This window comes from Eufriesea mexicana, unplaced genomic scaffold, assembly GCF_001483705.2.
Source record: "Eufriesea mexicana isolate 0111107269 unplaced genomic scaffold, ASM148370v2 scaffold7306, whole genome shotgun sequence".
In the NCBI taxonomy this organism is placed as follows: domain Eukaryota; kingdom Metazoa; phylum Arthropoda; class Insecta; order Hymenoptera; family Apidae; genus Eufriesea; species Eufriesea mexicana.
This window is the reverse complement of record NW_016915119.1, coordinates 32,639-56,743: the sequence shown is the minus strand read 5'-3', so window position 1 is coordinate 56,743 and position 24,105 is coordinate 32,639. Positions and strand designations below refer to the sequence as shown.

The 24,105-nt window shown below is 35.6% G+C and overlaps 1 protein-coding gene across 1 annotated transcript in view; it reads left to right on the top strand.

Annotated features, from left to right (window-relative positions):
* The window catches only part of Ets98B (DNA-binding protein Ets98B), a 76,386-nt gene extending 52,313 nt beyond the window's left edge, over window positions 1-24,073 (top strand). Inside the window, exons 5-6 of the mRNA XM_017907204.1 lie at window positions 20,020-20,233; window positions 23,718-24,073. Coding sequence (XP_017762693.1) covers window positions 20,020-20,233; window positions 23,718-24,073 — 570 coding nt within the window. The remainder of the gene's footprint in view (window positions 1-20,019; window positions 20,234-23,717) is intronic.
* The last annotated feature ends 32 nt before the right edge of the window (window positions 24,074-24,105 follow it).

Below are 24,105 nucleotides of genomic sequence, written 5' to 3'. Positions count from 1 at the left end.
ATCTAAATATAAATAAATCTAGAAGTATAAATATTAACATAGATAAATCTGAAAATATAAATGTAAATAAATTTAAAGATCTAAAAATAAATGTAAATGTTTAAATATGAATAAAATATTAGCGCCAATTTTTCGCGCCATTTCTAACCTCGAAATGTGATTTCTTTTAATCTCACGTACATAAGTGTAATCCAGATACGAATAAACCTAAATGTCTAGATGTGATCGAAATATAATCAAATCTATGTATCGCAAAATGAATAAATCTAAAAATCTAAATATAAACGAATCTAAAGTTATAAATATAAATAAATTTAGAAATCTAAATATAAATAAATCTATAAATATAAATATAAACGTAGATAAATTTTATTTATGTAAATATAAATAAATTTAAAGATCTAAAAATAAATCTAAATGTCTAAATACGAATAAAATGTTAGCGTTGATTTTTCGCGCCATTTCTAACCTCGAAATGTGATTTTGTCTAATCTCACGTACATAAGTGTAATCAGATATGAATAAACCTAAATGTTTAGATGTGATCTAAATATAATCAAATCTAAAATTGTAAATATAAATAAATTTAGAAATCTAAATATAAATAACTCTAGAAATATAAATGTAAACATAGATAAATCTGAAAATATGAATATAAATAAATTTAAGGATCTAAAAATAAATCTAAATATTTAAATATGAATAGAATGTAGGTAAATCTAGGTATCACAATGTAATGTAAGTATAAATAAATTTAAATATCCATATATATCTAAACACTATATACAAATATCCGAATATTCAAATATTTAAATACCTAAATATCTAACTATTCAAATTTGAATATAAATATCTAAATATCAAAATCCTTGAATGTAAATGTAATTTTCTAAATATCTAAATTTAGAAATTTAGATTTATTTAAATCAGAATATAGATAAATATAAATATCTCTCGATAAAAATAGTCACTGTTTTTGGATTCTTTAACTAGACGAAGTTTTATCAAAATTGGTGTGCATCATATAATTAACGTTTCTTACTAGAGAAGAATTTGGATTTCAGCCCTTTCGTTACGGAGATGTCAGCCAAGGAACTATTGTAAAATAGGTCTAGGCTGATCAATGGTATTACTCATTCAAAGAAGAATGAAAGAAACATAATTTATGTCAATAACACCTGTGTTCAATGAGCACATAACGACCTAATTAATTTAGACGATGATCATAGTCAACGTTAAAGACCATTTTCACACAACAGCTAGTCAATATTAGAACGCAGAGATCGTTTGACAAATGGCGACCAAAATGGCGACCAGCACTGAGATTGTAGCAGTTGAAAGAAATTCTTGATGGATCACTTCTTTTCAACAATTTATGCTATACTTCTCTTTCCCGATGAAGAATGATACATACTCCGGTCTCCTTGTTCGCTATAGTCTTGTTTATAGGTGTACAGATGCGGATTTATGTCTGGTCAGTTTCCAACTAGCGCCACTTAAATAGCCACGATGGAGACAAATTAACTCCTGTTAACGTGAATGTAAAATGCCTTCGTCTTGATTCAGTAATTATTCCTTCAGTTGTCACGTGCTACTCGTCTCTGACTAGTCTCCACTGCTGTCTACCAAAATTATGCGATTTTAAGGCTACAATATGCCAAATCCTCATTGAAACTACCTACTGAATTTTTATTTTCGATTCGATAAATATTCTAACTCTTCCATCGAATCTTCTCAAATTTTTATTTCTCATTCTGTATTTCAAAATGCACCAGGAGAATTCGAAATGTCAGTGTACTAATTTTAAATAAATGACACCTAGGTCCTGTATATTGCTCATGTTATATCTTACATATAAATTATCAAAAAATTGATAAAAACCTCGAAATACTTCCTTTCTTCTTTTATTTATTGGATTTCAAAATAATCATCTTCTTAGATTGTTATCAATCATTTCTTGATTGATAATCAATCAACTTGTTAGATTGCATTGGATTATAGACTACTTAGGTATTATACCACTTTCAACACAGTAGGATGATTTTCTTTAGAATAATGATGTAATAGTAATTATTATAAAATTACTATAGTCCCTGTAGTAATTGAATTGTGTTTGATCATTTTTTTGTAATTAAATGAAAATTTTATTCTTATTGTTATTGATATTTCATTCACTACTAACAAATGTAAGTTGTGGATGTGTGTCTTATTGTCTATGAATAATGTTGGGGGTATGTATTTGCTTCGATGTCTTTCGATGGATATTTTGATGGTGGATATTAACTAGTAATGACTAATTTTGTCCTTATGCCCATCTCTTCAATGGTGATTTATTGACTCTTGCTAAGGTTCACCCAAGTGGTGGCCGGGTGACAACGAATATCCACGAGTCAAGGGACGCTAACTATAAGGAAATAAACCAATCCTCATTGAGTTTGGAACGTTCGGTCCTAGGGCCCAAACAATACGAATTATTCCTCGACTTATTACAACGTTCAACGATATTGCGATATCACAACTCTGCTCAACTTCACAACTCAACGACAACTCGAATGATAACTGTCACGGGACTAGTTTTCAACAGCGAAAAATAAGAATAACTATGCCTCTGTACGAGATACTATCCGTAGGTTAGGTACACCGCAAGAGAAGTGACACGTATTTAGAATTTGAGAAGAATTGACTTTATTTAGGTTTTTGGGATATACATATATATTCTTGCTATTGTGGCGGCTAAGATTCCGCCACTACGCCTATGCAAAAGGAGCAGGCACATTAGGGTGGAGTGTGCACTGGGGGTGTCTCCGAAACATACCAGCAGTCACTGGAGACCAGCAGGCATTGTCCCCGGGATGGTATTGGCTATCGTCAATGTCATGCCGGGGATTAGTTTGGAACCAGGCAACGATGTGCAGACCAACGTCTATCTTAACTTACGACCTCCCGTTGCAGTCATCACGACTTTCCCGCGCGAGAGCGTTTCCCGCGCAAACTTAGATTTTCCCTAGATTTTCCCTAGAAACTTAGATTTTTCGCGGATTGGCGGTTTTTTCTCTACCCTTTCCGTGCACAGTCGACAGCTTTAAAAGCTCCTAAGACAGAGGACCCTAGATCAGTCCATGTCCTTCCACGACGCCGTGATTATTGTCCCGGCCGCTACGACGAGCGCCAGCATACGCATTGCGAGTCACCACACTATCTTATCCTAGGTGGTTTAGAAGGGGTTGTATCGTGGAGTTTGGATGTTTGTTCATCGGATGGTAATTCGTATTAGCTGTCGTCACCGGGTTGCGTCTTGGAATTTCGAACTGTAGTCATCTGGTGATTCATGTTGGAGTTTGGAGTCTTCCTTACTTATCTTTTCTTACTTATCGTGGGCTGTCGTCACAATATTATTATCCAAGACACATCATCGACTCAGCTTGGAGTTTTCCTTACTTATCTTTCCTTACTTATCGTGAGCTGTTGTCACACCACCATGTATACGCCTTCCGAAGTTTCCCTTAACGAGACCGAATATGGCTGAGCTTATTTCATTCACCACTAACTTCTATCTCACTCGAAGGGTGCTGGAAGATGGATAGAGCTGTTTCGTACTATCCCTCACCTCGTCATCGTGTACCTTTTAGCATAGTTCCTCGAAATTCTTATTCCTCGTGCAATCAAATATTAAACATACTCCTTGCTGCTTAATCTATCCTTGGTAGTTAGAAGGGATCTTTGATTACTAGGAGGATGCTGTCCCAGGGACCGCAACGCGAAGATGGATAGAGTTGCTTCGTTCCTACTCCCACCTCGTCATCGCATTCCTGTTAATGTAATTCCTCGAAGGTATTCTTTCCCAAATAATAAAAAGTCACGCTTCTTGCTGCTTATTTTATTCTCGATAGTCTACTGGGATCTTTGGCTACTTGGAACACTCTGTACCAGAGACTCTGTCGCGAAGACGGATAGAGCTGCTTCGCTCCAACTTCGTCATCGCATTCCCGTTAACGTAGTTCCTCGAAATTCTTATTTCCTGAGTAATCAAAAATTAGAAATCTTGCTCATATATAAATAAACTCGACGGTTGCTTATTAAACGTAAATACCTGAACAGCTCATCCATCGATCTTATCTCTTATACCATCTCGCGTTAGGAGGAAATAAATTCAACGAAATCCTCGATTCTCGTTAATTCTTTTAACTTCTTGGATGTTTGGATTTATGGTTGAAAGCATGATTGAATAGCATAATTGAATAGCGTGATTTCTTAAGATGCTACAAATATGTGATTACTGGAACAGTTTATCGGAGACTGAATTTATGAGATGTAGAGGGTGTTTAAATAGTAGGATCCAAGACTCGGAGACTTGGAATTAAAAAATGTCTAATCAATCGAATTAGGTGCTACAATCAACTTTTATTTAGATATCGCGAATTCCTACGTGCCAAATTTAAATAGAAAAATTAGATTGGAAATATAGTAGGTCAAGCTACTCACAATCACGTGACTCGAATCCCTCGAATTATTTTCTGTGAAATTATTTTAAATTTAAAAGTGGGATCCAAGACTCGAAGACTTGAAATTAAAACATGTCTAATCGATCGAATTATGTGCTACAATCAACTTTTATTTAGATATCGCGAATTCCTACGTGCCAAATTTAAATAGAAAAATTAGATTGGAAATATAGTAGGTCAAGCTACTCACAATCACGTGACTCGAATCCCTCGAATTATTTTCTGTGAAATTATTTTAAATTTAAAAGTGGGATCCAAGACTCGAAGACTTGAAATTAAAACATGTCTAATCGATCGAATTATGTGCTACAATCAACTTTTATTTAGATATCGCTAATTCCTACGTGCCAAATTTAAATAGAAAAATTAGATTGGAAATATAGTAGGAGAAACTACTCACAGTCACGTGACTCGAATCCCTCGAATTATTTTCTGTGAAATTATTTTAAATTTAAAAGTAAGATCCAAGACTCGGAGACTTGGAATTAAAAAATGTCTAATCAATCGAATTAGGTGCTACAATCAACCTATTAAATATTAAATTATATTAAATTAAATAAAGAATTGTTCTTATTGTTATTAAAATTTCATCCAGCACTAGCACCGTCCAGTATGAATGATGTTTGAAAAAATGTTTAGAAGAATGTGCCAGAATAAAACAGTTATGTGAGAATGGTCAGAGAGGAAACATGGGTATGTAACGGTTAACTTGAGTGAGAGAGAGAGAGAGAGAGAGAGAGAGAGAAGAATTTTCTAGAAAGTGTCAATCAATTCCTTTGTCTAAAATAGTTTATTCCGACTTGTTTCCAGTATTTAAATATTTTTATATAAATATACTAATGTGTTAAAAACTGTTTAAAAAACGTAGAAGATATCGGTGTCCATTTTTATCCATATATGTACACGTCGATTTGGATGAGGGTATTGGGAATTCGATTATTTATGTATAAGAAAGTTGTTTAAATTATTCATAAGTTTATAAACTTATTTATTTATAAGTTTAAATATAATTATAATTAATTTATCATATATAAATATAATTAATTTATCACAATTACATGCTCTCACCTCTTCTCACTATTACAACTCAATTGCAACTGACCTATGCCAAATCACTCTCGTTTTGTTCTTTCTATTTTCATACATTACATTAACGTACACAATTCACACAACACCTCGATCATTTCGCATACTCATTTATCACGGTAACCTGAATTCATTAGGTATTGGCATATCATGCATACTTGTTCCACTCGTCCCTTTCTTACATACATAGCTCCTTCATTATATCAACACATATATATTTAAAAATCTACGTAACCATTACCACAGACTGTACTCGCACATATTATATTTATATCATCGCAAATGAGTCTCACTTATTTAACTTCACTCGCATTCGAACATATAAAACCAACACTCGCAACGTGGTCCCAGAGGTAGACGAAAAATTCGATCATCCGTTTATACACGTCGCTCTCGTTGTGCAATAAATTGACTTTGACCATGAGACGCGTGTACGGTATAAACGCTTAATAGGTTAAACGTATCTAAACATATCTAGAGTGGCCGCTATTTCCACGAAACTTCGCATCGTCGGCTCAGATCTACCGAACACCCACGTTGTCCCCGAATCACTGGGGATTCGAACGATTTCCAAAAATGTCACGGTTGGCTAACGGTCTTGATGGCTAAACGAAAGGGGCCAATAACTCCTGGTTAACGTCTCGAGCGAGTGTCCGGGGCTGAATCCGATAATGGTCACGATCCGCGATCAGACGTGGCGCAATTTTGCAGTGCAAAAGTTAGGGAAGGTTAACGGTCTGGTTCGGTGATCCCGATACCTCGACGATGTCTCGTAAAATCGTACGTGGTGAACGCAATGGAAATTAATAGCGAACAGATGGGTATACCTGCATTAGAGCACGGGGTACGGAGAGGTGGTCATGCATAATGGATTCGGCTTTACGTCTTGTAATTGGATAATTGCACCGCGTTGCATCTACGGCTGACTTGCTAACGTGGAATCATGGTGAACACGGGTCCAGCGCTATTCGTAACTTCGCGAATTCTTGTTCGCGTGTCCTTTCGACTAAAATTTGCTGCTAAATTTCGGTTTTATGGTTTTTGCACTTTGGGTGACGAAGGTAGAGGTATCTCGGGAAAAATCGAAGGCGATGTATTTTATCTTGGGAAAATTCAAAGGCAACGAAGGTAGAGGTATCTCGGCAAAATTCAAAGTTAATGTACTTTAGCTCGGGAAAATTCAAAGGCAATGTATTTTAGCTCGGGAAAATTCAAAGGTAATGTATTTTATTTCGGGAAAATTCAAAGGCAACGAAGGTAGAGGTATCTCGGGAAAATTCAAGGACAATGTATTTTAGCTCGGGAAAATTCAAAGGCAACGAAGGTAGAGGTATCTCGGAAAAATTCGAAGGCGATGTATTTTATCTTGGGAAAATTCAAAGGCAACGAAAGTAGAGGTATCTCGGCAAAATTCAAAGTTAATGTACTTTAGCTCGGGAAAATTCAAAGTCAATGTATTTAATCTCGGGAAAATTCAAAGGCAACGAAGTTAGAGGTATCTCGGGAAAATTCAAAGGGAATGTAGGTAGAAGTATCTCGGAATAATTCAAAGGCAATAATGTATTTATCTTATCTCGGGAAAATTCAAAAGCAATGTATTTATCTTATCTCGGGAAAATTCAAAGGCAATGTATTTATCTTATCTCGGGAAAATTCAAAGGCAAAATTTTTATTTGGTACGACTTTTTGGAACTGTTCTTATTATTTCATAGAATTTTATAGAATAGATATTTTATTTCTGGTAATGCACCATTTTAGTGAACTCATTTTCTATAAATCACTCGTCTCCTATACTTTATACATTTTTATACTTTATATTTTTGGAAATTTAAAAAACCAATATTCATACTTCATACATTTTTTCAAGTATTTAGTTTTTGAATTTTTCTTCGTAGTTGTTGTTTTAATTTTTAGTAATTTAGTATACTCCTCGTCCTTTATAGCTTTCTGAATGTTTATGGATTTTTAAGAATTTAAAAAATTATTTTTTCTCGTGCAGTTATTTTCATTTTTAAGAATTTAGTATAATTCTCGTGTCTTGAGACTTTTTCAAAGTTTAGGAATTTTTGGCACTCGAATAAATTGAAATTTTTAAGTTTAGGCATTTTTTTCAAATCTTTAGCTTCTCAATTTTTATTAATTGACTTATTTTAATTTTTATTAATTTAATATCAAGTGAAGTGTTCTGTTATGAAATATAGTGCTGAATTTCTCGTGTAAGATGCTTCATTGGATTTAATAATTATCAGGGAACGGTATTTGTTCAAATTTGGAATTTCGTTATTTGTCAAACACTTACAGTAAATGTTACTGTAAGTGTTACTAGAATTTAATATCGATTGCGAAAGATATTTTAAATTCTTCAGAGTCCAATATAAATTTTTTAGACACTCCTCGAATTTTTTCAACAGTTCTTGTTTCTCGTTAATTTCTAAAAATAATATTCCAAAATTACATTTATTTTAGGAGACCTTTGTAAAGAGAGAATTGTACTATAATTACACGAAGTCTATTTACTTTTGGAACAATTTCGAGCCCAGTGCTCATTTCTGTATGCTTAATGGACCTATTCCAAACTCTACACTAGAGAAACAATTTCAAGCATTTAAATGGATATAATGGGCACCGAAATGCGTGAAAATATAATTTTGATTGCTCGCATTAACTGCTAACAATCTTAAAACATCTACAGAGTGTTGATGAAAGAAGCACAAGTGTTTAATGAAATTAAATAAAGGAAGTCAGTTAACTGTAAATGTGTATATATGTAACTGTAATTTAATCGCGTTGAATTTAAAATAACTTTCTCTTATTTCTACAAATTGGCCAGAAATTTCTCAACCAGAAATTTTTACCGTTTCTAATAAATATTAATAATAGTAAATACGGCGATTAATTTATTTTTAAGCGAAAAGTACGAATTTAACAAATTCAGAACAAAGCGTATCACACACTGAAATGAATAATAATTAAGCTTATCTGGATTTAACTCCTTTGACTATAACGACTATAAAGATCGCCATGAGTTTTCCATGCCTAACCTAACGTGACACAAAGATCAGCTATGCTCTTTATACTAACGATACTTTATTAATTATACTTAACACGTTTTAAGATAAGTAAAATTCGTATAAATTTTAGAAATTTGTATAATTTTTTGAAATTGAGATTACCGTACTGACTGAAATTAAATACTTTCCTGTTGCGTGTAATTAGTGAATTTTTAATTAATTATATATAATTTTGAATTAATGAATTAATGGATTTCTCCAACTGTCAAATTAATATTTATTATTTATAAATATTATGGCAACTGTAATGGCATATATGCTAACTTAATATTTATTTATTTATTTATTTATTTATTTGTAAACGGCCTGGAAGCTCTTTATGTACATGGCTGTGTAAACATAAAATTTCACGCGATACATAAAAGAAACAGAAGAACAGAGGTTTTATAATTTCTAGAAAGCCTGCGAAATTTTATTACATAGCACAATAATGTAATAAAATTTTTTTAATTGATCATGAAACTAGTCTTATATTTTATCGAATGATAAAAAGGGATATGAATATAATTATGATAATGTGGCCCATCATTTCAAACCATTTGAGGCTTGAGAAATGGGACTTGGATGGTATATGACACGAAAAGTATGTAATTTTACAGATTTAAATTATTCGAGTTATAAGGTTATACGATTTAATAGTTACAAAATTTTAGGATTCAAAAATTCTTAACTAAATTAGATTTTAAATTATTATTAGCCATTATTGTTATTGTTATGAACATATGATATGTTTATTCTGCTTTAAAGTACTGCCTCTATCAAAAAGTATTTAGCCAAACTAGATACTATTATTATTTATTATTATTTTTTTTCTTTTTTAATTTTTCTTCATACCACACCAATTTAACACGAAACCTAAATTGCTATTGTTATAAACACACGATATTATGCTTGTCCTGCTTTGAACTGCTACCCCTGGTAAAAAGGTGCTGGTCAAACTCAGTGATACTAATTCCTCCATTATTTTCTCTTCAACAATGAATATTAAAATTTTTTTCTTCGTTTTACTTCATATTAATTTTAACGAGATTTAACGAGAAACGCGTATTATTCGTATAACATTGTACTTAGTTAATTTCGTATTATCATGTTCAGTCGAAACTTTTCTGCCGAAGGTAGTACATAAAAATGAAAATCAAAGGAGCAAGTGCATTCTATTTTTCGAAAATTCTCTCATCCAGACACCTGTTTTCTCGAATTAATTTAGTCAATCGAGGTTCCACTGTACATCATTTTACCACGCAATATTCCCATCATTTCACTGAAAAATCGCCTCTTATCGAGTCACTACAGTCAGAGATTTCATACTCTTTGGACGAAAACACACGTGCACGAATTCTCGCGTAACGATCTTGGTAGCATCGCAATCATGCCTCTTTCCCCGTAACCTCGATCTGGACCAGGTACGTTTCTGAGTGGCGCAATGGGTCGTCATAGGGCCTATAAGAACCTGGCTGAAGGATTCGAGGACACACACTCTTTCGACAATCTACCGTCTGCATCACGCATCTCAGAGGACTCAAGCCTCCGCGCGTTTGTACCACAAGAAAATAAAATATAATCAAAGTTAAAAGTTCAATCTTTATAAATCCGATCTTTACCACAATTGGTGTGCCATAACGGGTATCTTATCTTATATCTGAGTTCAAGGGTGATGCGGTGTGTCATCGAGGTGTGTTATCTATTGTCTGACGTTATTTCGTTTCGGGGAGGTATTTATACACAGTTGGTGTAGCATAATGGGTATCTTATCCTATGCCTGAGTTTAGGGGTGATGTTATACGCCGTCTCATCGAGGTATGTCATCTTTCGCATCACGTCTACGTGTATTTTATTATCCAAAAATTCTCTCATCCGGACACTTGTGTCCCCGAATTAATCCCTTCAACCGAGGTTCCTCTCTATACCATTTGTACCATATGACAGATTTTTCTTAACCCTTTCTCTATGGTGAGTATCACGGTTGAGTCCCTCCATAGAACGAAATGCCATGTTAAAGGTGGAAACATTACAGTTTTTAGCATTCGGGATCAAATTTTTTGAAAAAACCATAACATAATTCCAATTTAATCGTAGTTTTATTAAAATACTCATTAACTCTTTCGGTGTCCCTCCCGTAGAGCGAAGCGCAGTGTCAAAGATGGAAATATTACGATCGCGCAGTTTTTAGTATTTGGGACCAAGTTTTGAAAAAAAAAATGAAAAAGAAAAATCGATCATCGTAATAAAGCTTGCAATTCTTAGCGAAGAGAGCTAAGCGGAATGGGAGCACTCGTTTTAATTTTTGTTTTAATTTTTGGCTCAATTTCAGTGACTGTAGTCACCCATAGTAGCCAAAGGGTTAAGAACAGTGCCTCGTGTACGTGGTGTATATCGTCACTAGGTCGATCTTAGTTGGCGACGATTAGTGACGAACGGTTCATTGAGGAAGGTTGTATTTAGCTTCGAAGTGTTAAGTGGACTGTATTTTAGTAGAACTCTAGGACAACTCTCGGATAACTCCTGAATAACTCTCGGATAATTCTCCTGATCTGCTCTGACTGACTGCTCTGTCGGTGGTTATATAATCTTCGTCTCTCTGCTGATTGGTTGCAAATACTATTGGAGGTGCATCCTAGCTCCAGCGTGTTTCAGTGGTGGTTGTTTAAACAATCCAGGTCCTTGTTCTTGTCGTCTTGAAGGGTGATATATCGGTCCTTGTTACGGTTACCTAAGTGGTGGCTTAGGGGACAATGAGTGTAGAGCAGTCAAGGGACGCTGGCAATAAGGACATAAAACAATCCTCCACTTGACCTGGGACATTGCGGTCCTAGGGCCGCAACACTGGTATTTGTAAAATTTCAGAGTCTTCGCATTTAGATATACAGTCCTAAACAAAGGGATGAACGGAGTACCGAAAATGACCTTTCACGGATTAACACTATTCTACCACGCAACATCCCCAACACTCCGCTGAAAAATCGCCTCTTATCAAGTCACTACAGCCAGAGATTTCATTCTCCTTGGACGCAAACACGCTCGCACGAATTCCCGAGTAACGATCTTGGTAGCAGCCCAAGCGCCCATTGTTCCCTGAGCTCTGTTCGCGATGATAGAAGAGGATGATGATGGTCTCGCGGGCGGACCGTTTTGCCTTTGACCTGAAATTGAACGCGGTTCCCCGCGGGTTAAGTAATTCATACGGCGCCGCGGCGAATCCTGAAGAAGTCATTAAACGGGTATACCGCATTCGTTATGGTTGTTCGTTCGGCGTGCGAGCCTCGGCTGTATAATCGACCGCTGGGAATTCGATTCCCGGAACGTTTCTGCGGATCGAGCACCATGGCTGGTTCCCATTGCCAGCGACGCGATCCCGCCGCTTGGAAATTACTAGGAACCTCTGCCTCGCGTGTTCCGCTCGGGTCTCTTGCCAGGGCACATAGTTGCATCCGATTTCGAAAATACGCCACCACTTTATTACGAGAACATTTGCATTTCGCGAATGTGCAATTTGCTCCTCTCTCTCTTCCCCTGTCCTGGGTACTGGCATGGCTGAGCTTCTGCGCGAGGAATCTGGACCAAGCGATGATCGAATAGCATCGTGCGGCATCAGCATTGATAGCCTGGTGAACGACCTGGAAAGGATGCTGCCGTTTTTTTATCAGACACTTTGATTCTGCGTTTTAGTTTCGCTGCAGGGTGATAGACGGCAGTGATTCGTTGTTTATGTCTTTACAACCAGGGTCCCATGACTCGCAGACCACCTCGACGCCTAATGAGCAGCGAAAAAGAGTCAGTTCGCTTACGCCTCTCTAACGACACGGGTCTTTCCAGAAAAGCTAGCCTTCGGTTTTCCGCATCTGGCCCCCAGCACATAATAAAGTCCTACTCAGGAAATGTAGTGCATTTTTCACTAAAAACCTCTCGTCCTCCCTTCAAACGCGAACGTTGTTTATTGCGTGGTAAATTTTCATACTTGGTATTGGATAGGTTGAATAGGTTATATCTCATATCGTAGATATTGGGACTATGGGTAAAAAGAAATAACTATCTTTATTCTGTAAGCGATCTTAGAATAGACGGCGTAAACAGTCAGGCGACAAGCAGCGTCCCCGACTGTTTATGCCTAAAACACTTAATCCCAAGCCTAACCCCATTAGGCCGATGGCCTAAACCCATCGATGGCGAGACAGTCGGTTGAGGGGTGTCGAACCTTCTCGAGCCGAAGGACCAGTCAGTCAAATAAAGACCTTTCATGAAGAAAGTCTTCTGAATCACTAGCCAACGGGCCATGGAGACCATCGGTTGGATCTCATATCCAAGCCAGACCTGAAGTGGCCCAAGAGTAACACGCCAATATCGGGTTCCTCCCCGGGCGTACTCCTTAAGCCAACACAGGGTCAAGCGCGGGTTAATTTTGTGAGTTTGTTGTATAACAATCGTATATTTATTATAAAATTACAAATTTACACATGCATTATATCCTAATTGTTCACTCTCATGCTTCTTATAACAAACTGAACTTCCTTATTAACATATTGACTCTGATCCATAGCAACTGCACAACACCACGCATTCTAGATCTTCTACATTCGTGCCATTACTCGACCTCACACACTTGCATTCACACTAATAAAACCAAATCCACAAACTTCCCCGTTAGTTGGACCATGCCCGTTTCATTGGTAAGATATATATAAATTCGCATGCAACATCTGCCGATATATCCTAAGCGAATCAGGAACGGCAGAGCAGCGCAACGCGCGTGTAATAAGCTCGGAAACCAATATTTGAATCACTAGCCCTAGCCCCTCATCCTTTCGCTACAATTCTAACCTAAGGAAGTGAAGAGAAAAGGATATGCGATTGCAGCTCGTCCTGGTCCCCTAATTCTTATCTAACGCGTGAAATAAACGCTTCACCCGTTCCCTCTTCGGCGCACAGTTTAAAGATATGTAGGGAATAATCGTTCAGCGTTAGGATCTCTTTAACCCTTTGACTACGGCACACTTTGAAACGCACCGGTCGTAAATTTTGGATAGAGATGCGCTCTCCGTGTCAGAAAAGCAAACTGTGTTGAGCGCTTATATGCGCCTTCCATGTCACAAAAGCAAAATTTCTGAGCGCGTATATGCGGCCACAGTAGCCAAGGGGTTAAAGATTTTATTTTGTTCGTTGAGCTACACATAATTCGCTTGACTAAAAAGTTTTAATGACAGTTCGTTGTGTTATTATGTAGTCACTCGATGGCGGTAGGGGGAAAAGCGAGGGACCTAGGTTTTTGTCCTGTGGCGTTTGTCTCAGGTAATGGTCTTTTGGTAAACAGATGAATCATCGTTTGTTTTTGCTGCTACAGATACATTTATTTCTCCTAAGAGATTGATTTTTGTACAATATATACGGTAAGACGTATTTTATTTTCAACAGCAGGTTTATATCTATTTATTATTGCTTATTCTTTGTTCTTTAACCCTTTGCACTCCTTTGTTAAATGTAACTCGGTGTCAGTTTTTATTATTGGAACTCCTACATAGAGTTACAATCGACATTTCTCGATTCTTTGTTTACTGAACAAGAAAACAGGAAATAACTACTTGAATTAAATTCGAAATATAAATTATGACAATGCTTGAGAGCTATATTTAATGTAAACAGTAAACAAAATTCTTTAAAATAAGTAGCAGTGCAGGAACTGTCCTGTGAAGTAAATTTTGAACAAAATAATTAAAATAGTAGAGAGTTATTGGCAACAAAATTGAAGAATAATTCGGAGCGCAAAGGATTAAGAGAGGTTAGGTTTTAAATTAGCAAAGGTCGAAACTTTCTCACATAGTGAGATTGGTTTTTTAATTCTTCGGAGAATTAGAAAACGGATAAAGAATTAAATTAATTCTCTTCTTCCGTTTACCAGAAATTCATTTAATAGATTTTTCTTAAAAATAATTGCTTGTTGAATAGGATAATTGTTGGGCAGATTAAATAGGTTATGTTATATCCTATATTTCAAATTGCAGGTTTATATTTAGTTATTATTGTTTATTTCTTGTTCTTTAAAGAAGGTTAGGTTTTAAATTAGCATACGTCGAATCTCATTCACATAGTGAGATTGGTTTTTTAACCCTTTGCACTCGAGAGGCGCCCTTCAGTCGCCATTTGATAAAATTTTAAAGATCGATATTAATTAATATGTCAAATTTAAGATAATGTAATGGTGTGCGAGGTGTCGAAATCAAATAATTCTACGTGTCAATTATTATACTATTTCTTATTTACTGCTCAAAAAAGTATCGTCAACTTTATAACAAAAAATTTTCGTACTCCTACTCTTCTTTAGTCAAAAAATCGTCGGGTGCAAAGGGTTAATTGTTCGGAGAATTATAAAACGGATAAAGAATTAAATTAATTCTCTTCTTCCATTTACCAGAAATTTATTTAATAGATTTTTCTTCAAAATAATTGTTTGTTGAATAGAATAATTGTTGGATAGATTAAATAGGTTATGTTATATCCTATATCTCATATTGCAGGTTTATATTTAGTTATTATTGTTTATTTCTTGTTCTTTAAAGGAGGTTAGGTTTTAAATTAGCAAAGGTCGAATCTCATTCACATAGTGAGATTGGTTTTTTAATTCTTTGGAGAATTAGAAAACGGATAAAGAATTAAATTAATTCTCTTCTTCCGTTTACTAGAAATTCATTTAATAGATTTTTCTTCAAAATAATTGCTTGTTGAATTTGTTATTTGGCTTTCCAAATTGGTTGGAAATATCTCAACTATTAATTCTATTTTCCGTGCGTGCATGTGTGCGTATCTACTAAATTAACTTTCAGATAATATAAAAAATCGGCGAATCCATAGAAGTAGTCATCACGCTTTTTCATAATAGTCTTAATATGTGTCTATTTACCAGAATAATGATAATTGCAATGTACTGCGTTCAAATTACCAAAGAATCTTAAGTTCTTTAATAAAATTGCAATATTTATAGCATCTAGATTGCTCTTAAGAGTCTTTTACGATTCGTGTTTATTATACTGATTTCTAGTAACTTTTATAATCAGCCATGAAGAAATTTTTATTGCAATATTATTATCCAATGTAATTTACTTTTGGATTAGTGTTAATTATGTAAACATACATTTTTAATTGCTCTTAATTACAATCTCTTTCTATTGAATATATCACTTGATCAAAAACTTAAATGAAACTCCAAAGTTACATGGTCCAGTACGTGATGCAACGAGCTGATTCATTATGCAGCGGAAGAGAAAAACATAACTATGTGAAAGCTGCTAGCTAATTCCGAGGAAAACTTTCAGATTTGCAGATTTATTTCCCCAGGCAATTTGAAGTTATTGCGGGATCATAACATAATTCCAGCTCTTTAATGGCATAACTGCATTGCACCGTTTATCTATGATAACAACATTCTCCCCTAATTAATTTTTATATTTATAGTAATCTTCTCTTACAAATTGTATCAATTTATTTAATTCTCCTTAATTGTATCATTTTTCCACCTAATCCTATTCTTTAATTTGAAACAAGTCAAAATTATTCGCAACTTTGTTAAAAAAAAATTATTCATTAAGTGTACGAGTTATTTCAAATTTGTTTCCTCTTTCAGCTATTTTCAATTACGATCGCGAATTAGAGGATTTAATACTTCTACTGTTTTCAAACTTATACTCTCCTTTCTCTTTCCAAATGCTTTTATTTAGAATTAGAATCGATAGATTCTTATTGTCGTGAATAAATTGTAAATATTTATGCAAATGCGTATTTTTATAGAAAATAGGAAATAATGTGGGACTTGGATAAAATGTTCTTTTATTTTTAAGATTAAATAATTACATACCATTTATTTACTTGATTTCTATTGGTGGGGAGTCACCAATTAACCGTGACTAGTATAAAAAGATCATTATAATTTATTACAATTTAAGCTTAAATAACCAAAATTGCATATATTATAACATATTTCCAATATATTTACTGTATATTTTGCATATGACAATACACCTCTCCATATGTTCACATATCTATTATATTTCCATATACATATGCGCATATCATCTAAATACATAAATTCAAACCTTTACTCAAATTATATTTTCCTATTTTCTCCATAGATATCCGTTCAGACAAGAAATTTTCCAATATACGATAAAAAGAAAAGATACATACAGAAAAATCACATGATAAAAATTTCAAATGTTATTTAACATTAACTATCAACGAACATCAGGAGTTATTTACTGACACTCGTCCACAGAGAGTCGAAAACCTGCTCATATAACCTCTCTGTGATACCTGCACCTACTATTATCTGAAATTCAACCTACAAACTTCTAAAACTACCAAACAATCCACCCTCGAAAACCACAAACCACTCGTCGTTCCAGTCCCTTCGATATAACCGCTTGGTACACCGAATTCATCGCAATTTTCCAGGTGCAACGACTCCGACACGCACACAACTCGTCGTCGGCGAAGCTAGAACTTCGCGTTTGCGCATAGGGTTCCCAGCACGCGTCACACGTCGTGCGCGGTGCACACCGCGCATAACTGCATCTAAGGTGCGTTGGTCTGATCACCCCGCTGTCCCCCCCACCTCCGGGTGTCCCGTGTTCCAGCTTCCAGCGAGTCGAGCAACAGGATTGGCGGTGGCGCGCATACGTGGACGGGACGCGCTATTTGCCCGGCAGAAACGATCGAAAAGTAGGTCAACGGCTGGCTGAATGCCTGCCTCGGTTGCCTGGCTCGCTCGACTGCCTGTTGCGTCTCAGCGGAGCCGCTTTCTCTTCTCTTGCGGCGCAACGACACCGTCGCAGGAATTCTAACGCTTACGTATTCCACCTCCCCCTTCTGCACGTCTTCTTCCTCGTCGTCTGTTATTTACGGTTTCTTCGCTGCCGGAGCTGGCCGGTTACCGGCTGCTTACCAGCCCCATCGAATCTACCGCCACGTTTCGGACGGTCATGGGTTAGGTTGGTTAATTAAGAAAGGAATGCTGCTGCGTGGACGTGTAACTTCGCGCAGCGTTGCTGGTCGGCCTTGATAAGGTAGCACGTTCAACGGCGCGTGCGTGAAGTTTAAGGTTTCTGGCGGAGCCTTGAAAGCGAGACGAAAAGACACGTTGCGGCGTTTAACGAGAGATGGAAGTGCTATCGGGCTGGCTTAGAGATGTAGCTGCGCGTATGTACGCGTTGCACATTTGTGGTTAGGTTTTGGGGAAAGAAATTTTCCGCGTTGCTTTTGTTCGTGGGGTATGGTATTCTGATCGCGTTTGAAATAATCCTCACTTTAATGGCGTGGAAAATATTTACAGGAGGAAAGTGATGGAGATAGTCGAAATTTTGTGCAGGCGTAGTTCTACCGTGTAATAAACTTGGCGGTATTATACAGGGTCGTACACCTATCATGTGCACTTCTATAACCTCCAAAATATGGCGTTGCATGAAAACATGTTGTATACCAAAGTTGCATGGTCTCAAGGTGTATACTATGTTTTGCATTAATTTTCTTTATAGATAAAAGTGTTTCAGAGATTTGAAAGTCATCTTTATTTTTTTAAATGGAATACTATGTTCCTTATAAAATAATATGGAAAAATGTCGAATTTTGAGTAAGTATTGACTTTCATTAGCTCTAAATCTAGTAACTAAGGAATAGAGATTCAATCATATCACAGATTTTCGTAGAACAACGAGATATTTATGTGACAATGTTTATATATAGTTACGATTTTTATTATTAATATTACAATATATTATATTTTAATTAAATTTTCTAGGAATTTTCAAGAAAAGAGGAAGAAAATTTTCAAGAAATAAAGTGAAATTACTCGTTAACTTTTACATTTAGTGCTAATAGGGGTCAATACTGTTTCACTCAGAATTCGATATTCTTTCATATTTTGGTATAAAGAATATAGTATTCCATTTAAAATAATGAAGATAACCTTCAAATCTCTGAAAAACTTTTATCTATAAAGAAAATTAATGCACAACATAGTGTATACCTCGAAACCATACAACTTTGGTACACAATATTTTTGCATGAATCACATAGTTTGAAGGTTATAGAGATGCACGTGATGCCTGGACCACCCTGTATAATCATGCCTGGAGGAACTTCTCTTCTTCATTGCTGTGGGTTTATTATCGGTCTTGTTACCCCTCGGTAACCCCAAGAATCTTTTTAATCACGTTCTGCCAGATCTCCTAAGAGATATTCAATCGTGGGTTTACAGTTATCGTTGAATACTCCAATTCTTTTCACGACACTTTTGTCGACCGACTCCGATTTACATTTCTTTTCATTCACCAGTTGCTTTCTTCCATACCATTACAGTGGAGCTTAATTGTTTTACATTACCACAGAATTCTCGCAAGTTGCTATTAATCTCCGGCCATGATAAATTTATCTACTTCTTCCTCGCTTCTCTTCTTCTCACCATCCCCCCTCACTCTCTCTCTCTTTCTCTCGCTCGCTCCCTTTTCTTCTCTCTTCCACCTTTCGCTGCCGAATGGCAACCGCTAAAAGTACCGAACACATTCTTGGAACTTCTTAGCGTACCGAGGTACAGATATTCATGCAAATGGACTCCATATGGAGTCATTAGAGATAACGCGATTTTTTGAAAAAGCCAAGAGAAAACGACTCTCGCGAACGAGTCGACGGTAATAACGTTTTCGCCAGGAAAATCGCCGCCTGAGTTATGACGTACATGATAAAATTTCGATTAACGATTCATTTTAAGTAATGGACAGCATAAGATAACATGTTCGGGATGTTTGATTGGAAATTCGATTTGTTTAAGTAATTCCTGCGTCGATATATTATACTTCATTTTTTGGTCCAGTTTTAGAAACCAGTTCTTTTGTATCTGCAATTTCCTGCCACTTTTTGCGAATATTCGCACTGTTATATTACATGTATTTTTATTGATTGTGATTACGTATTATTCTCTTTTTACATAATTTCGTAAATACAAGCAAGGATATTAATCCTGTATAGAATGAAGTTTATTGAAATTTTACAAAGATTGGGAAGATCATCGAATTTTTTTACCATTGCTTTAATATACTTTAATATGCTTTAAAATGTGATGAAAATTTGAAAAAGCTTGATATTTTAAAAAATACGAATGATACCTGGTTTTACGTAAATTCAATGGATAAACAAATCTGTGTTAACACAGAATAGAGGAAATTTTATTTTAATTATTTTTAATTTTCGTTATGGAGTTCGTAGATCAAGTTAGGTGGAGAAATTTCGATTTTGAATTGGTATTTTGACATGTTTAAAATTTAGTGGATGTATAATAATTCGAAAATTGGAAATTAACGATGGTGCTAATTTTTCTGTTGCAGTGTGGGAGCATTCTTCATGCACAACTGGAAATTTGGAAGGCAGCCGTCGAGGAGTCTCCACGTAACACACTGGCAGCTTCCTGGGGTCCCACTGTTGTTCAGACACCGAACAACAACAGCAGCAACAACAACAATAACAACACGTCATCTACCATTGCAAACCCAGCGCCAGCCAGTGTCAAAGGCTCCTCTTGCAGCGTAGATTTCTCTGATGGTGAGTCGATCTTGAAATATTCCTTGCAATTTTTCACATGCATTGACTTTGCTTCTGGCATGCCAAGAGTTCTGTTTAAATTTATTCTTTTCAACAATATTCATTTATTACTCATCTTGACAATCGTTTTCCAAATTTTGTTAATCCATCGATTTAAAATCTTTTTTAACTGAATTATCGTTATCGTTATGCATGATAGAAATAATGATACTTAACACTTTTATACTCGGAATTCACTGTCTTATCGAAATCAAGCATAGATATTATTTATGCCATTTGAGAGGACAAGAATCTATTGTTGCCTCTGTTATATATTTTTCGAAATTCCGTGATCAAGTTCGAAGTAATATTTTCGCATATTATTAGAGGGAAAGAAATACGTGATTACGTAATAAGACAGGCTATACGTCACTTATGTGATTTTCACGATCGCCGGTACATTTGGCTTGGCTAACGTGGAAAAGGCAGCTATGTTCGCCTAACCATAAGTAAATATCAATATCCCAAATGCTGCATACTATTAGAAACCAGAATTCACGTACACACCTAATAATAGTACATTTTACTTGCTAATTTCAAGCCACGGGCAGCTCACAAATACATCAAGTTATTATCACAGTAGCGATAGCTCGCATTGCTATGGCTAATAAATTATCCTAGGCTGTAATAACCCGGGGAAACAGTTAGAATTCAAAGTAAACATTAATATGGTAATTGTAAATGATTTCTGCTCGCTGACTAAACACTATCATTTTTTATCGCAACAAACTTCACGCAGCTATTATCCATATCATCGCGAGCGATCAGAAATCCTTATCACTGCAGTTTATCACTGTCCTCGTGTACTCGCGATTAATCAATACCACACGGTGATAAACCGACAGAAAGAGGTATAATTACACATAAATATTAATATGCTAACCACGGGTACCCCCGTGGCTCATATATTGATCAAACATCGGAGCTTTCTATCGCGTCAAGATGCATGAACCTAATAATTACACCTGCTTTCGCAATCGACCAAGACATTCGCGTTGCACGCCAGACATCACAGCTTCCAGCTAACCTTATTCTTGAAAAAAATCATCGCGATCGTGAACACGCACGAATATGCTTATCAGGCAGCTAACATCTGGAATAAATTTAAAAATCACTGTAATCAATTAAAACTGACACGTAAAAATACGCGTGCCCAATAGCTAACAAGAATAACCGCAAATAATTAGCATAGTCATAGATACGCGTTTGCCAGTGTGATTATTGAATGTTTAAAATATCAGCTTGTTCTTACTCACGAACTAATGAATATTCTTACTGCTAATAATGGGAACAAAGACCAAGATATAAGCTTATACGCAAACACACGTGGAACATGATGCATATGCTTATGTACGAAAGAATTCGAACGCTTATACTTATTACTTTTAACGAGGGAAATTTTTACCTTGAAATGAAGTACTGTAATTTATGCGATACGTATAATAGCAAAGAAAAAGTTCGGAAATTACATCGATTAAAGTAGGAAATAATTGAACGATGTATTTGGTATTTATAGTTTCAATGTAATTACGAGACGCGGTGGCGCTAGTGAGTTCAATGCGAAACCGTCTTAGGACTGTCATAATCGTAAAATATGGATGGATAGTGAAACCTTTTATATTTCAATTAATGGTACTTTCTACTATTATTATAAAATATCTCAGAATATTATTGCGATCCATTTATGGTGTATTTTTGTCATAAACAATACTTCAACGGACGTAAAATTTCGAATACTTTTGTATACGAATGTGTGCAATTAGATAAGTTATGGAAAGAGCTAACCTAACAAACAAGCTTAAGCACAAACACATACGAATATACAGTCTAATTCATAACAAGAATAATTAGGAAAGAAAAGTCCATATGTTCATAACTTTCCTATCAATTAATTAGTAACATGAACCATTTAGAAAATTACGATAATGTAAAAACAAAAATGCATCTTTATTTAGTAGACAACATATTACAATAATAAATATTTCAGAAATATTTTATTCTTAAACAAAATTCTATCAGTTTAGAGAATCTAATACCATAATGAATCAGTTTCGTTTATAGTATAATAATATTATTTTTAAAATTAAAAATGACAGGATATCGTAAATATCTGGAAGAATTTTCAGAAAGTGCTCATACATGTCGAAGAAAATTCATGTCGATGAAAATTGAGACTTAAATATATAACATTTCATGAAATTCTAATTAAATATTCAAATTTATATTATGTAATTTTTTAAACAATTTTAAATATATCAATAAGTATAGTATAGTACATGTTATATACAATTCAATGAGAAATATGTAAATATACATAATTGTACACGTGTCATAAAAATTTAAATGTTTCTTCAAACAGTTTTAACTTCATTAAAAATAAAAATTGCATTTTGTTCTTAATAAATTAAACAAATTTTACAAAAAGGGTTTCGTTGGACATCAATTTTAACACCAACTAAATAATTGAACAAAATTGAAATTTCCAGTCTTTAATTAATTTCATATTGCACGAAATTTGAACGAATATTAACAGTCACGAAAAACTCTAAAATCAGGAATCTTTTTGCACCAAGCAAGTGCCTAATAAATTTTTTCATTATCGTAAATAATAACTTATGGTACTCGTTAACCCCGTCTCATCACCCACTTATCCCAAGTGGTTGCACGAAAAAAGTCACTCACGTAGTTCACCCTAAAATACTCGAGCATGGTTTTAATTCTGTCATCGAACTATTATATTTCCCACATATTTTCCACAATTTTAACACCAATTAAATAATCGAATAAAATAAAAATTTCCAGTCTTTAATTAACTTCACATTGCACGAAATTTGAACGAATATTAACAAAGTCACGAAAAACTCTAAAATCTGGAATCTTTTTGCAGCAAGCAAGTGCTTAATAAATTTTTCCATTATCGTAAATAATAACTTATGGTACTCGTTAACCCCGTCTCATCACCCATTTATCCCAAGTGGTTGCACGAAAAAAGTCACTCACGAAGTTCACCCTAAAATACTCGAGCATGATTTTAATTCTGTCATCGAACTATTCTATTTCCCAGATATTTTCAACTCCATTGCCATAGCCACTTAACACAGACAAACATTGGTCCGTAACTATCTCCCGTAACATTATCCCAAACACATAAACCCACGCACAGACCATTAACGAACACCCCGTATAGCTGTCAAACGATAACCAATAAAAACAAGCTTTGAGTGAGAACATGCTCGCAGACATATATCAACCGACCAATCAACTAACACGAAAAAACAAAGCTTCTATGCCAATTACCAAACTGCCCACACCTACCGCATAACCGATCGAAAGAAACACGTCATGGAGACATAACACCCGCGCGAGGAACACCCCCTGACAGGGTGCTGGATCACTGACAACCAAACGGAGGCGTATACCGGTTGGTGGCCGTTTCTTTTTCCAGAGGAGGACGAGGACTGCGGTTCGTCTCAGGCTGGAACAGGCGGAGGCGGTGGTGGCGGTGGTAAGATGCGTAACGGTGGCTCGCACATTCACCTCTGGCAGTTCCTGAAGGAGCTGCTGCAGAGCCCAGGTATCCACGGGTCGTGCATACGTTGGTTGGACCGCGGCAAGGGCGTGTTCAAGATCGAGGACTCGGTCCGCGTGGCCAGGCTCTGGGGCAAGCGAAAGAATCGGCCGGCCATGAACTACGACAAGCTGAGCCGTAGCATCAGACAGTACTACAAGAAAGGGATTATGAAGAAGACGGAACGTAGCCAGAGGCTGGTCTATCAGTTCTGCCATCCTTACTGCCTCTAAACCGGGTCCCGTTAAGCCTTTGCGCCCGCTGG